This window comes from Zootoca vivipara, chromosome Z (genome assembly GCF_963506605.1).
Source record: "Zootoca vivipara chromosome Z, rZooViv1.1, whole genome shotgun sequence".
Classification (NCBI taxonomy): Eukaryota; Metazoa; Chordata; class Lepidosauria; order Squamata; family Lacertidae; genus Zootoca; species Zootoca vivipara.
In genome coordinates, this window is record NC_083294.1 from 22,168,146 (window position 1) to 22,184,948 (window position 16,803).

At 42.3% G+C, this 16,803-nt stretch overlaps 2 protein-coding genes across 5 annotated transcripts in view; both read right to left on the reverse strand.

The window, feature by feature from the left end:
* Positions 1–16,803, reverse strand: part of ARHGEF9 (Cdc42 guanine nucleotide exchange factor 9) — a 272,440-nt gene that overhangs the window by 122,755 nt on the left and 132,882 nt on the right. Inside the window, exon 1 of one of the 4 annotated variants that reach the window (XM_035113490.2) lies at positions 9,440–9,505. The exons of the other annotated variants lie outside the window; for them this stretch is intronic. Within the exon in view, the coding sequence (XP_034969381.1) occupies positions 9,440–9,448 (9 nt within the window). The 5' untranslated portion in view covers positions 9,449–9,505. Of the gene's footprint in view, positions 1–9,439; positions 9,506–16,803 lie in introns of those variants that run through there. 4 annotated transcript variants of the gene reach the window in all.
* Positions 9,768–10,526, reverse strand: LOC132591493 (uncharacterized). Its single transcript, XM_060270162.1, has one exon. It carries the CDS (start codon positions 9,948–9,950, stop codon positions 9,771–9,773), a length of 180 nt encoding a protein of 59 aa, XP_060126145.1. The 5' UTR covers positions 9,951–10,526; the 3' UTR covers positions 9,768–9,770.

The following is a 16,803-nucleotide window of genomic DNA, read 5'->3' on the forward strand; positions in this document are numbered from 1 at the left end:
AGAAGAAGAAGAAGAAGAAGAAGAAGAAGAAGAAGAAGAAGAAGAAGAAGAAGAAGAAGAAGAAGAAGAAGAAGAAGAAGAAGAAGAAGAAGAAGAAGAAGAAGAAGAAGAAGAAGAAGAAGAAGTGCAGAGTGCAAGATCTCAAGGCTGGCTCCCAATTTACAAAACATAGTTTGCAGGAAGTTAGCAGGGAGTCTGGGCTAGGGATGGAAGAATCTATCAATTTCAGATACTCATTTTTCCAGTCTTAAATTCAGTTTACCCCTTTTCTGCTTCTGTTTATGATTGGAGAAGAGGGAATCATAAACAAAAATGCATATGCATTTCCATGCACACTCCTAATATAAACATTTTTGTACACAATTCTGCCTATGTACACATTTTTGCAAGCCTTTTCCTCTAATGCATTTTTAATGCCACTTCCACTAATATATACACCTTCTCACACATCTCCCTAATATATGCAATTTTGTATACGTTGTTTTAATTCACAAATTGCATCATAAAATTCTTATATGCACACATTTCAAAGGACAGCTGTGTTGTTGTTTTTCATTTCTTGGTTTGCAAAATGCAAACTAGGTCAGTTTGTATTAAAACGCAAACCAAAACTAATTCCTCTCCGATCCCCATACTGGGCCTAACATAGCTCATTCCATAGTCCTTGCAATTGTAATAACCCTATTATTGTTGCTCATAAAGAAGTTTTGTGTGTGTTTTAATCTCATTTCTTTCCAGCAGGCAAATTCTCTCCTGAAGTCTTGATGACAGCATCAGAATCATTTTCACAGCTGCCTGTTAGGTGGCCCACAAAACAAAGGACATTGTGCATTCAAGGACTTGGAGCCAAAGGAAAGGAGTCATTGAACAGCAGGCACCTGCCTTCCACAGGGAACCAAAAAGATGCCCATGCAAATATATCAGAGTTATCACAACAGAAAACCCAGGAAAATAGAGTTTTCTAGATTTGCTGTTGTTCAACAGTGGGCATCCGAAAGATTACCAGAAGCATAGCTCAGTAAGAAATGCCTTCCAGGTCAGCGACAAATAGCATAATAATGCACTATGAATAATATTTCATTTTAAATAGATCAGCATTGGGAGCCTGCTCTTGGTCTGTTCCTGAAATATGACAGCAAATACAGCCTGGTCTTTTATTTACGTATTTATATTTATAAATAAGTTATAAACTATCTTTTGGCCCTCAAACGGAAACGCAGAAGCATTTACAACAAATACCTCAATACAATAAAGGTGAAGGGTAAGAGCATTGTAAAAAGCATTGGATTCTTTAAAAACTTCATTTAAAAACAGCACCAAAAGAGGACTAAACAACACTAGAGAAAAGCAGAACAACACTTATATTCCAATGAGGTACTGCCTTTCACACTCAAGGTATATAAAGTAGAATTCTTTCATTCACTACTACAGAGAAGCATCCACCTCTGGGGAGAGCAGCACAGTTTCTTCAAGATTAAACAGCAAACTCGTTCACTAAATTATGAGCACAGAATGACAGTGCCCACACTTTCCATTACATGCGGAATTTATGGTGATTTGTTTTTATTTATTATTTTTGCAAAGTAATAGCATTTCCCCCAGTAAGTCAGCGCTGTTAGGAAATGTGGGAAAATACATTTGCTGGCCTAAGTCAGATGCCAGAGGAATCTCTAGCAGGTTTATTGTGATCCTGAGGAAAGCTGAAACAAGGAGAATCTTAGTTATAAGCATTGCTATGAAAATTAAGAAATCCTGCTCACCTTAATCCCGAATATTCTCTTCATACCAGCTCAGACAGAGGAAGGCTACCTCCCAAATTTTCAACACTGTGTAGAACGGTCTCTTCGGTCCTTGTCTGCCCAAATACTGACCAGGATCAAATGCAGCTTAATCTGAGAGCTTTGGTAGCCTTACAGCTAAAGTGAAAACAGGGCTGTGGCTGACCCCTTTTAAGTAAGGAAAAAAGAGCCCAGCTGGAGGACACATTCTCATATATTTGGTTGAGTACTGAACCTAAACTATTACAGACAGGAATCAGTAAAGCTTAATGGTTTTTCTTGAGACGCTCCACCTTTTATGTTGATGAATATCTAAGTCAACAACATTTCACAAAAAACACACCCTGAATTCAAACACACTAATAATGTTCCAAAAATATCTGCTCAGTGGTGGAAGGTGCTCCCTGCACATATTTCATGCAGCTAAATTTCCTGGATTTTTTTTTTTTAAATATCCCGGAAACACCACTTTAAAAAAGCAGGAGGGAAGGCTAAATTTGAGGTATCCTAGATAAGACTAGAAATTGATGAGCCCGGATACCTAATTATCAGCCTGGTTTCCATGAGACTTTCAAACCAAAAACATGCTCAGACACATACAGAAAAATCCTGTTCATGCTTTCTCAGAAGTAAATCCCATTGATTTCAAACAGGATTCATTCCCAAATAATGGTGCACAGATTTGCAGCGGAAAAAGAAGGACAGTTGAGCTGCATTAGTAGCAACCCATCTTATGAAAACAACTGTGATGCAAACCCAGCTGAAGCCTAAGTTACACATAACTGCAGTTTGACAGGATTTCTTCCCTTCCCCTTTTCACGCATTCTATTTCTGGCATAATACAGATTGGAATCTCCTTAAGGCAGAGACTAACTTTTTCATTATGCCACATTGTAAATCTCCACACTGTATGGTGACATAACAGCAGTATGCTATTAATGGTCATGGCCTTTATCCAACTACCCTGTATTCAGAGTAGACCCTTTGAAATAAATGGACTTGTCAGTCATGACCAATTTAAGGCCATTGATTTCCAAGGGTCTACTCTGAGTTCTGAATCAGATACAGTGCTATATCCATACGGTGCAGTGGAAACAGACATTACATCCTTCTGAACAACTGGAAGCTGGCTAGCTTGAATGTAGTAAAGTGGTGATAATTATTGCATTTACCATGATGTACTAGGCCCAGGCCCAACTGCATACTACAGGATAGAGATATTACATGAAAGTGAGAGCGGGTGAATATGACCCCATATTTATCTAGAAGTATATTCATGGCACCCCATTGCACAAAACCAAGCAAAGTGCAGGTAGTTACAGAAAAAGCTCTTAGCTTCATTTTAACAACTCCATTAATGCAAACTTTAAATTAATACACAACTCTTCTTTTTTGCTTTCCATCTCACAGCACAGTTGAACCATTCTTTTTTTTTAAGGCAACCCTTGAAAGAGAGCCATTCAGTCCAAAGCAAGTCAGAAAACTTTTGAAATCTACTTGCAATTTTGCAAATAAAGATGAAACTGCTCTTTGATTCTAGTTTTCAAATAATTTTGGAAGTTTAAAAAGTTAAGTGTCATCCAAGAAGTAAAACACATACAAATCACAAGTGCCAGATCTACTGTTAGCTGCCTTAAAAAAACTTATATATAGAAGCTAGATCTCCTTGGGGCTCAGCTTAGCCAAAAACCCAGCCTTACAAATGACAAACACTAATCCAGATTTTTGTCAAGTGCCTTAGCCATGAATGCGACCTAAATCTCCGTACTTGTATTTAATATAGATCGAGCCTTCTTGCCTCTTGGGCTGCAATTCTGTATATGCCTACCTAGGAGTAAGTCACATTGAGCATAGCTCGTCCTACTCCTGAGCCAACATGTGCAGTTGCACTGCACTAATGATAAAGCTTCCTGATCACCAACGTAATGCAAGTCATCAATGAAACGAGGGATTCTCTGTTGGCCTATTTGCTTGTCCTGTGAATGCTAGAGATAATGGTGCTCAATAAAGCAGAAGGCAGTATTATTTTTAGAAATGGGTTGGGGGAGATATATGTTGCAGTACAGCTAGCATGGGAGGATTTAAAAGCAATGGACTCAACATGGAAAAGGAGGAGGGCTAAGAGAAATCCCAGTTGTCTGCGGGTTCTCTAAAATGGAAGATAAAATGCTATTCCCTCCTGACCCCCCTCTCTAAAAGGAAAGTCAGGTGTCACATGAAATCCATCTACAGTGCATCGGATGAGACGAGCAAGCCCTCTTCTGGTTTCCTCAGTAGTCTTCCTTCTAAGAGCATCTATTTTTAGGCTGGAGCATATAAATCACTGCAGTTCACACTACGGCACACCATTTCCTTAGAAAGGAATGCTAAAAAAACAGCATTATCTACTTCAACTGATCCTGGCCACCAGCATATTTTAGCCATCTGCATTGGTTTTTAAATGTCATGTGTCATTTAACTGAAGGGTATTTCATCAGGCATCTCTCAAAGCCAGCCCCCCATCACCACCATAAGAATGTGAGGGCAACCTCCTCACCTCATGGAAGCATTGCTTTGGGTCATCTAACAAAATGAGGCATTGAAGAGGTAGCATAACCTTCCAGTTTTAACAGCTAAAAATAACCACCATAAAACCCATAATCTACTGAATACAACAGGCCATTAGATCAGTCATTCAGCAGAATTACCAGCTACGTTCCAGCAACTGGCAGTATTTTTAAGTATGCTTTTAATACATCGGCTACATTCATATCCAGTTAATGGAGATGCACATTAATGTGATACCCAATTCAGCTCACAAAAAGAGACACACTGTAAATGCAACATATCGAATCAAAGCCTTTCCTCTGTGGTTTTTTTTGCTCCATGTAGAGGCATTGTTCACAATCCATTGCACACACAAGCAAAGTGCAAGCAGAAAGATGCACAAATACACCCATACATGCAGACAGGCAGACGGGCAGGCAGCATTCACCCAGAGAAATGAAGGAAAGGCATTTTCACTCAACTAGCATTCATTACATTTTGTTTAATGGACAGGACAGCACAAGACGAGACAATGAACCATAAACTATGGGTTCTAATAATTTGAAATAAATTGGGGGGTGTTTAAAAAAAAGAAAACTTACATTGATTTTTGGCAATTTTCCTTCGGTCATTATACACAGCAGTTGGGCTGTGTACAGAATACCTGATCCAAAGAGAAATATAACCACATTATGAAAAGAGACAGGGACGGAGGAAGAGGAGGAATTAGGTTAGGCATGCAGCTGTTAACAAACGTTAGAAGAAAGCACCTCTCTGCCGGGTCCCCAACTGCCCCCTCCAGTCAGAAAGACTGGGATCCAGTTAAGCTTTCCTGCCTCTGTCTGAACTGGAAAAGAAGGGGAAAGCTCCCTAGCTACCCTTGCCCTCCACTGAAGTGGGGAGGGGGGCAGGGAAGAGAAGAAATAAATAGCTATTCAGCCTCAAATGCTCATGCAAAAAAGGTCAAAACAGACTCAGAAATATCCAGCGCTCGCCTATTTCCCCTCCCTCTTACTTGACATGTGAAATTCAGAATGAAGGGAGAGAGGGGATGGAGAAGGAGGGAGGGACGGAAGGAGGGAGGGAGGGGCTGGAAATGAAATAAAGAATTTGAAGAGAAGAATAAATAAAAATAATTTATCCTATCAGCCTGGAAGGATTCAATGTACTAGTCACCAGAAAAGCCCAATGGGTCTGGCATCAGCAGCGGTGGCATGAGAGACTGCCTCCCCCCTCCATCCAGAGGATCGGGAGGGAGGGAGGAGGGATGTGTGAATGCTCCTCTTATCTTGAAAGGATCCTGGGGCTTTAAGGTGGTGGATTACAGATCAGGAGGAAGTGTGCTTTTTATTTTTATTTTTAAAAAGTACAGTGGTGCAGGGGTTGCTATGATACAGTCAATAGCTTTATTCTTGGATATTGTAGAAAATAATGCATCTGAGACTTTTATCTATAAAGTACATGTGGTCACAGTTGCTAGGATTTCTCTCTCAGATTTGTCTATGGGGAGGGAAAATGTCATAGTTGGAGAGTTCCTATACATCCAGGAAGGGAACAGTGCTCAAATTAGGGGGGGGGGACATAAGGTGGAGGGGATTGATGAAATACACAAGCATCACTCCTTGACTATTGTTGACTGTACCCAGTCATCCAGTATCTGTATCGTTGACTGTATCTGTAGCTAAGGGAACCTATCATCACAAAAGATCAGAGAGGCGAGATCCCCCTCTGCCCCGTCTTGTGATTTGAACACCAGATGGAGAGGGAGCAACTTTGCAAAATTTGAGGGCTTCTGATGCCATAAAGCAAGATAGCTCAAATTTGCATAGCAGGTGGGTGACATATTGTGCAGCAGGTGTATGGAGCACCCATTTCTAGGACTACAAAGCAAAACCACACACCATTGCCTACAAAACTTATCTCTGTTCTCATAAAAATAATGACAGCTCAACATTGGGAACTTGTGGCTCTCCAGTTGTTGGGACTTCAGTTCCCATCAGCCCTAGCCAACATGCCCAATAATCAGGAATTGTGGAAGCTGGAGTCCAACAACATTTGGAGGGCACCAGGTTCTCCACCCCTATTCAAAGCTGAGAAAATACCCACTCCCTCTTTAAGGCTTATTTTGCCCATCAAGCAAACCAAGTTACCAAACCTAAAACGCAAAACTGTAGTTGCAGTTTTGTCCTGCACACACTAATGTGTGTGTAAGTCTCAGTATCTCAGTGGGTCTTTCTTTTAAGTTATATATTAAATATGTATATAATCATATAACACTACAGCTGGAAGGGACCCAACCAACACCCTGCAAACTGGGGTACAAGTAAGTACCATGGGTTGCTGGTTCTTGTTTTGTTTTTAGTACTATATCTGCACAGCTAATCACAAAGTTCAGCTTCTCTCAGAGTTCTCTGCCAACTCCAGGCAAACACACTACCAGTAGGCAGAGTATTAAAAATGGGGCTGTTTTCAAAATGTACGTTTAAAACGTATGCAGCAAGCATTTACTAATAATTCTTCACAACTGCAATCCTAGGCAGCTTTACCTGTGAATCAGTTCCATTAGACTCATTAAGTCTTTTACAGTAAACAATATTGAATTAAGGCTTTAAACCTCTTAAATCCACCCACAATTTTAACCCACTTCAAGTTTTCAATCTCCACCCCCACCCTTAAACTCCAGGTGACACAACATAATGTCTGAATCTGGCATCCACTGTTCTTTATGGGTGGGGTGGGGTGGGGTAGAGATCTAATTCTGAATTGCAGAATTCCAGACAAAATTTAGAATTCAGGCAGCTGTTGCTCTGGCAAGGAGTATCAGCATCAGCAAAATAATATGCCTGTTGCTATAAACTAACAGGCACCCCCAAATTAAAGCATCCAAAACTAACAGGCAACCCCAAATTAAAGCATCTAAAGGTACTTCGAGCTTGATTAAATGCACCTCCAAAATAATGAATAAAAAAAGCACCAGTGATGTAATCAAAATGAGTCATGAGAGCCATGCCAAAAGAAAACGGATCCTTTGCATACTAAGTGTTCACACATCCATATGCACACACATGCATAGAGCAAACTGCCAACATCTGGACATGGAGAAATCTGATTCACCCAGGTGGTGGAATTTGACAGTTGCCAAGTGCTGCCTGTAGCTATTTGTTTTGGATAAGCCGAACATCAGAGAAATAAGCAGCATTCTGAGATGCTAATAAAATCCATGTATCTTATTTCTTCCTCTTAGAACTCTTCCCCCCGCCCTTCCTGGTTCCACCATTTAGTCTTCATGCCAGATGAATGAATGAAAGACATTATTTTAACTTCATCATAACAATCTCCTCTTTCCTGGAAAGAGGCATTGGATGAGGAAAGAGAACCCTGCTAAATGATCCTGTGTTAAGGGGACACCAACTTGTGTGTCTAAATACTCAGGGAGTAAAATATTCCAAGCCAAAGTGCCTCACTGAATATTTATTTTATTTTTAAAGACCACCCACCCGAACTTGAATGCAATAACACCTGTTCCTTCTCTTAAAGCTACAAGTAAAAGAGATGGGAAGAAATCAGGAAAGCAGGAAATCCAAGCAATAGGTTATGAATAAAAAGTGATATCACAATATATTTCTATATTAACACTGGTTGTGAATGTCAGTGAATTTTTTATTCCTAAATTTGCCAAATCAACCAGAGGTAACCAGAATCACTCAGTGTTCCCACCCAATTTTATTCTTTCTTTTTTCTGTGATTTTATCAACTTGGTCATGTTTTAGTTATTTTCAAACACCGGCACTTCTACTGGTGTTTTAATTCATTTCACACACACACACACACACACACACACACACACACACACACGACAATGGATGGGCATGATGTAAGCAAATAGAGCAAGATAAAATTGCGTGCCGTTTCTTCCTGCAAATAAATAAATAAAGAGCAGGGAAGACTGCAATCAACCATATCCTTTTTATATATATCACAGCTTCAGGAGACATATGACACAAAGGTACATTTTGTACCACTTTGACTTTGTTTCATCATACCTGCATCCCTCATAACCCCCTCTGCCATGCAAAGCTATGTCTCATGGAACAATTTCATTTTCTTTTTAGGAAGACCAATGGACACCTCTTTGCCAGAGTGTCATAAAACATAATTTAGCACTTCATTCTCAAGGAAATCAATGTGAATTAAGTCACCCTAAGCTACCCATATTTGAATCTTGTTATCTAAGTGGTGGATAAAGCTTTTTTTTCCCTCTCCCCTCCCAACCCCCACTCCCCCATCCACCTTGATAGACCAAGTCACTGTGAAAACATGGCTTGAAAAAGAAAAGGGGGGGAGCATGCTTTAAAAGGAAACAAAACACCTCTTCTATTTGCTTCGCCAGTCTGCAAAGATGGGAAGCACACTAATAGCCGAAGCCCAGCTGGTTGTGCTTCTAGTGGGCTGAATGGAGCAGCTGTGAATAAGCAGTGTAAAAGCAGATCTGAAAGGGTTGAAACGGGGGCCAGAAGGTCTGAGGATTCAAATCGTACTGCCAAGGCAACCAAATAAAATAAACCTCTCCCCCACACACTCTTATTTCCCAATAGCTGACTAAAGCTTTCAATGACATTCCTTTCCTCTCAAACCTCTTAAATATATATCAGGAAAATGCAAAGCTGAATGGGCACTCTCTCCAGCCCTGCAATCTCCTTTGCAAAGGCATTTGATTCCCATTTACTTGGCACAAAGCAAGCCTTATTTTGGTATTAAGCCAAAGCATTCCAGTGTCTTTTTTCTGCTTTAAGAAGTAATAATAAATGTACATGCACACACTGTGTAAAAACTAGCAGTGAATCCATTGCTCATTAATATGATGCAAATCCACATTTCACTTTGAAATATTTATCTCCCACTGATCGTTTGCAAACAACAAGAAATATAGGCAGGAATTAATTCAGTATAGACAGAGATATGGAGCTATAGCAGCACTCTGTGTCTACCTAGATAGGTAGGCACACAGACATTGGCTTAGTGTGTGTGTATATCTATATCCATCAATATAGAATTAACTGGGCATTAAGCAGATACACTTACAGGCATACTTAATAGACAAGACATGACAAAAGATTTAGGGAGAGATAATATACCAACGTCATACAGATCACAGCGAGGCCATGTTGAATCTCAAAGCTGTTCTCCCCCCTCAGTAAAGAAATTCCTCTCTCTCTCTCTCTCTCTCTGTTATGTGTGTATAATCTCTCCCTTTCTCTCTGGATGGATTTTGTTTGTTAATTTGGAAACTTGGGATTTTTGTTTTGTTTTGTTTTGTTTTGCTAGTGGTATGCTGCCGCCTCCTCCTTCGCTGCCACCATCACCAACTCAGGAGCAAAAAAATAAAAGGAAAAAAGGTGGGGGGAGAAAGGGGAAGAGAGAGAGAGATCAAAAAAGGAAGGAAAAAAAACACACTCCAGAGTCCATTCAACGGGTGCCCAAGAAGAACATGAGGACGACATTGACCAGCAGGAGCACCACGATAACAGCGAACACCACCACCGTCTGAACATCCAAGGTCATGGTGCAGTGCAGAACACTGTAGTGCTCCAGATGTGGAGCTTGGAGGCTTGGAGCTGTCAACCTCTGCTCTGTGAGACTGTCCATACATCCACCATGCTATAGGAGAGGAGGGGGCAAGGGAAAGGCACCGCTTCTCTGGCTCTCTGGCTCCCTCTTTTCTCCGCTGGCTCTCTCCGCTTGCGGGGTTTTTTAGGGTGGCTGCTTTGGAGGATGATGTGGTGGTGGTGGTAGTAGAGGCTCTGTTGGGTCTGCCTGCTTGTGTGTGTGTTTGTGTGGAGGGGAGGGGGAGAGCGTGCACGCGCCTGTTGCTTTGTATATTCCTCTCTCTCTCTTTCTCTCAGCCCCTGCTGGAACCTGCGATGCAAAACAGCAGCAGTATCGCCAACTAGATGAGCGCTGGAGAAGATGCACAAGGAAGGGAGCAGGAAGGGAAGGAACCACAGAAGGGGGAGGGGAGTCTCCTCAATGCTTTCTTTTTTTCTTTCTTCGCTTGCGATTGCCGGATGTTGTTGTTGCTGCTGCTGCTGCCGCCGTCGCCGCCGCCGACTCCCGCAAAGGTCCTTCTCCTCCAGGAGCTTGCGTGTGTGTGGGGCTTCGGCTCTTGGGTAGAGTGGGGGAGCTGCCTTTGCCCGCTCAGTTCGCCAAGGCAGCGCCGAGCAGCAGAAGCCTGGCCGCGCTGGAGGGCTCTTCAAGCCGCCGCCGCTGCCGCCACTCCTGCTGCTGCTGCCGCATCTCTCGTCGCGAGGCGGACCCCCTTCGCATACGAATCAATTGCCAGGAGCCAGGCGGGCGGGCGGAGGAGAGGCGGCGCTGTCACTCAGTGGCAAGGAAGAGAAGGAAAGGGTAAAAGGAGGAGGGAGAGGAAGAACTGGAGAGGAGCAAAAGCTCCAAGCATGGAAAAGCAAAATCCAATTTCCTTCTCCTTCCTTGTTCCTTCAGAAGTTCCTTCTTCTTCCCTTTCTTCTTCCTCCTCCCTATTTATCCTTTCCCCCCTTTCCCCCTTCTTTCTTCCTTCAGACTTGACTTCCCTTCCTTCCTTCCTTCCTTCCTTCCTTCCTTCCTTCCTTCCTTCCTTCCTTCCTTCCTTCCTTCCTTCCTTCCTTCCTCTCCCCGCCCCACATTTCCTCCTTCCTTCCGCTCCTTCCTTTCCTCCTGACCTCCCTTTGTTCCGCAAGGGAAGGAGGCGGCAGTGTACTTAGGAGCAAAAGAAGAAAAAGGTATTGGATGCTATATCTGGCGGGGTAGGTCCATCTGGTCCAACATCTCAATTCCAGCGGGGCGGGAGGTGAGTAAGGCAGCCAGGTGCCTCCGGATTCCGGAAACCTCACATGCAACAGTGTACTCCTATTACTATTCCCGCATCCCAGCAGCTTGTGCTCAGAGACAGACAGCCTCTGAGTATAGAAGTACCACTTAGCTATCCTGGCTAGTAGTAGTCACTGACAGGATGTCCCTCTATGAAACAGCTTATTCTTTTTAAAAGACTTCCATCATCATCATCATCATCATTCAGTTTTGCATGATCCACTTTCAACTTTCAGCTTAGCTAGCCAGGCCCTTTCCCAGCATACTCCATTCAATTATGGTGAAAAAGTGGTGTCACATGTCCAGGCCTTCCGCTTCCTCCCAGCACCCAACCCAGCTTCATGGCAGCTGCACTTTGCACCAGTTTGCAAGTTTCCAAGCCACTTCTGTTGCCCCATGTAAAGTGCATTTATCCTAAACTCTGGTCTTAACACAACCACAAAGGTGCCACAAGAAATACAGGCATTCACTATTCAGAGGCTCCTGGGAAGCATTTGCCGACTGAGACCATCCACTGCATCTTTGCATGAGACATTGCTGAGGGTTCCCCTCCTTTCTTCCAGCCTTAGTCAGGGGTACGGTAGGTAATTCTGCCTGGTGGATTGCTATTATGGCTCAATCACAACTTCACAGCAATCTCAATTGTTGAATGTTTCTATCAATTTCTGCCTGCATTAAAACATTTGTGGTCATCATTAGGTTCACCTATTTGGCAATTAATTTGAACAATTAAAAATAATGGTAATTTGTTTTGCTTTTGATGCTTTTAAAGGCAAATGTTTCATGACATTGTATTGATATGTTGTTAACCGCTTCAGAACCCACTTTGTGAAGAAAGATGTGTTGAAATAACTAACTGAAAGGATGCATTTTTGGAATGAAAGAGTGTTGAAGAAGAGGTGGGGGTGGGGGTGGGGGAAAGAGGCACTTTTGGAAAATCGAAACAGCCAAAAGGAAAAATATGAAAACTATGCTGTCACAAATGGAACCCCAATTCTACCACCGTTCTAAATTGCCTGGGGAGCCTCCAAAATCTTGCCTCAGTCCAAAGTGATTGTGATAACAAGCACAGCAGAGTGCAAATGCACCAGCAGGAATGCTGGATTGGCACTGTTGGCACGTTTGCACCACACCAACCTTGTTGCCACAGTGTCCCTCCCTCTCTCTATCCCAATATACTGCAGGAACTCAACTGGACTGATTTCAAGTGAGCGGCACAGTCTCACCATGTCGTTTGCTGCTGTTTAAAGCCCTGATTTAGGACCAAATTAACTTAGGGGACATCTGCACCCATACAAACCTACCCATCCCTTAAAATCTATGTTGGAGGCTCAACAGTAAAAATCATTTGGCTGGTAAGTACAAGGAGCAGTGCCTTTTCTGCAATGGCCCCTCAAAGACCTCTTTTGAATGAGTTCTAAAGACTGGCCCTTGGGGATTAAATGTGAGGCTGGCAGTTGATTTAGAACAATTGGGCCATGTGTCCAACACCAGTTTTAGTGTATTTCATTATGTTTATTTGCCCGCTTGTAATCAAGTTGAGCAGTTTTATTGCTACATTTTAATTATTGCTATTGATGCATTTTAGTGATTGTAAACTGCTTTGTGAGATGGTTGTTCTAAAAAGGCAACCTATAAACCTTTTAAAGCGATCAATCAAAAAAATGCAAGACCTCCCTACTTAAGACAGTCTCCTTCCAACTCATGGAGGGCAGTGAGAACAGTAATGGGCGGTGGGTAGGGTGAGGGGTTTCTAATTCAGTAGTACCTGGTGATCCACCTAATGCATATAGTTTTACTTGCAAACCAAATGCCACTGCTGCACCAACCCCAGCCAGCCACCTGCCACTTGCCTGCCTTCTTACAAGGTTGGAATAGAACTGGATGGCAGCTCCTTTCTCCTTGGCCTCAGTTTTGTCCGTTGTAGAACTCAGCAGGGGTAAGAATTGGGGCAAAACCTGAATGATTTGGCTCCATCTGTCATTGGCTCTGGCTCCACCTACAGTTGATCTCCCTACCTTCCACTCTACAAGTCCCAATGGGCACCAGCCATCACTGTAGAAGGAGCTTCTGGCATAGAAGAGCTTCATTATTTCAGTTTCAAATGGTGCAGCCCAGATGCCAGTTGACCACTTTTGAAAGGCCCAGTCCTAAAGTGTTTGCTGAACTAATGTAAACATGCTAGTCACTGATATACTGGGCTCATGCTCAACCCATGGATTCACAGCACCATGGTGTTATGTAGGCAATAAGCAATGGACATTGAATCTGTTTGCTTCCAGACAGGTGTGACTGCTGACATCATCATAGCATAGGTAAGACTATTTAGCATTAGAAGTGGCATCAGCCCTTGATTCTCTCATGCCATGCTTAAGAAGGAAGGGTTGACTCCACAACCGTGGTGTGCATGGCTGCAGTCCTGGGAGTAAGGCCTATTTAAGTCAGTGGGACTTACCAACAAGTGGTTATGCTTAGTATTCTGCTGCTAAATGGCTGGACTATTGCAGTTTTAGGAATCAGGAATCTATATTTTTAAAAGCTCTTTTTATCTTTCTCCCATCAAATAATGCCAGAAACAACATTTATTGCTTGATTTTTAAGTGAAAGAAAGAAGTAAAATAAATTTGAGAAATTTTAATTAGCAGGGCATAATAAATGTATTGCCCCACTATAATTTTTGTTTGATTCATTTTCTAACATTTGCATCCCACTTCTCTTCCATCGCACAACCCAGAAGGTCAGTGACCCAGACTGGCTTCTTTTCAGCAAGGGTAATGGTCTCATGTGCCTTCAAACCATACACAAGGAATAGCTGTTAATGGACAACATTTGTGCATGGTACTTGAGAAAATTTGACTGCAGTTTAGGAAGCATGTGTCTTGCAGCCCATTTCTATTCTCTGTCTTTCACACTCCAGGAACCCCTAATATTTTGGCTTCCTATAAGCCATGACTGCATCTCTTCTAACATTTCTCCAATGAAAATAGGGATATCCTAAGGAAAAGTGGGACATTTTGGGATCAAATCAGAAACTGGGATGGCTTCTGGAAACCTGGGACTGTCCCTGGAAAATAGGGACACTTGGAGGGTCTGAGATTTTCACTGCCATGATCCAGGTCCTTCTGTTCTCCCCCAACAGCCCCTGTACTAAACCTTTCTCCTGGTGAGTCTCTGATGCTGCCCCAAACTGCCTCTTTCAGTGCCCTCCATGCCCATCATCAGAGTGAAATGCAAAAGTATAGAGGTGACTGAAGAGGTCCTTGATTCACAATAACTGCTAATCAGCTTAAGCCTTGTGGAACATATTTTGTATTCACAGCACAATGACATTAAAAGCCTTGCTAGAAAATGGAGGCAGTGTGTGGGCAGAATTGATCATTCATCCTGATCCAGAATAGAGGGAGAAAATGGAATGAAAAGGGGTGAAGGTGTGTGTGGTGGGGAGGGGAGGGGAGGGGGAGGGGAGGATTAGAAAGATCCAAGAAGGCTGTCGAAGGAAGAAGTACCTTCAGGAAGCTCTTGAAAAAAAGAGATGAAGCAACTCCGAAAGAGGATATTGAAACTCCTGCTTAATCAAATGACTCCAGCCTCCCCTCCCCCCCCAACTTCTCACTCACTAGCTTTTGAAAAGGCATTTATTTATTTATTTCCATTTATGAATTATGAAACTTCTGAAATGATTCAACAATAATATGCCTGGAATTCAATGGCCCAAGGATGGTCAAATGCTTCTGGGAAGACTTCAAGCAGGGCTTATAGCCAGTAGCCTTGGCTGGTTTTTGCCTCAACCCCGTGTCCTGTAAAGTATACTACCTCTGAACATGGATAGTCCATTATTAACTTTTGTGATGAATGGTGTGCCATATTTATTTAATAATAATTGTTCCCACACTTCCTCCATGGAGCACAGATCAGCAGTGTGCATTGGTAAAGGCTATGGTGGGAAACACTGAGAGGTATCCTAACTGACATTGTGCAATACAGTGGTGCAGCCTAAAACCAAACACTAGAACTGCCCTTCCCCCTTGGAAAAAGAAAGAAAGAAAGAAAGAAAGAAAGAAAGAAAGAAAGAAAGAAAGAAAGAGGCAAAAGGGTATGTGGAAATTCAGTCTACTGGTTTGTCTTTAAGCTAAAAATCCATGTTTACAACGAAAGTTGCTCCCACAGTTACCATTATCTTGAAGAGGCACCAAGAGGGGCTGTTCTTCCAGAGTTAATACCACCTGTTTAAGGGGTGGGGATTTTTGTTAAGGACTGTGGCTTAAAACTCCCTTTGCAATGTGGCTCCAAATAAAACTGGGCATCCTTACACCTGCTATTTAAAGAAAGTCAAACTTGGATATGTTTTCTAGTACTATTAGCTGCTAGTGGCCATTTGAATCATAGGAAACTGTCTTATAAAGAGTCAGACCATTGGTCCACCTAGCTCAGTATCGCTTACTGGCTGACAGTGGCTTCTTGGGGATTTCAGACAGGGTCTTTCCCAGCCCTGGGAGCTTGGAAACTGCATGGAGAATAGATGCTGTGCCACTGAGTTATGGACTTTTCCCCAAGGAAGGTCTTACATTGATAAGTTTATTGAATGGTGGTGTTTGTGTGTTTGTTTTCAATATGTAGCCTGCATTGGGATCACTCAGCAATGAATTACAGGATAGAAAATAAATAACAATGACAACAGCAATTAATCATTCAAAAATTGCATCTCCTGCTCTGTTATTTGGAGGCAACTGGACACCCTCAGATCTATGCCCTATTACCCCATACTGTGAGCCCAGGTCTGCAAGTCCTGGGCATTCTTGGGCTGTGATGTGTTCTTGGGCTGCACCCATCCAAACTGCCCATTTGCTCCTCATCACCTGCAAGAACTAGAAAAGGTTCCAAGTCAGTTTGGGCAACAGCAGCAGTTTCACCTGGTTGACCACCCTGACTTGAGGCTACCTCTCCTTCCACAAGTGGGCAATGAAATGTTTGAACTGGTAGTCCTCCTAAAGATTTGTAGTTGAATGTCTCTACCTTATCCTGTTCTGCACCCCAATTAGCATTTTATTTAAAATGTATGCATCTAAAAATTAGCACTCCATGAAATGTATATTAATTACGTTTTTAATTTATATTTTATCTCAACAATTATAACTCAAGGAATGATCTAGCTGCTGCAACCCTCCTCTCCTCATATCTAAATGATGATGGTGATGGTGATGATTTTCAGCCTCAAGATGGTAATCAAGAGCCAAAAGAAAAATGGCACACTGGAAACTAGATAGTTACTAGTTAGATTTTTACACAAAAAGCAGAACTAAAAACCTCGCAGAAGGAGTAGCAAGAAAGAGGGAAAATTTCAATCAGCTGGCCTTGTAGGAGGAAATGGTTTAACGAAGCTGTTCACTGCACAAATCCACCCTCTTGTTACAACAAGGGGTCAAGAACATCCTTGTTCAAGAGGCACCTACTTCAGTTGACTCTTCACGATCAAGGATAGGAAAATAATGCTGCGGCCTTCATCAAAAACTTGTGAATCAAAAAGTTCCTGTATGTCTCATACAAACTTTTCACAGGTAGGTAGCTGTGTTGGTCTGCCATAATTGAAACAAAATAAAAAAATTCTTTCCAGCAGCATCTTAGAGACCAACTA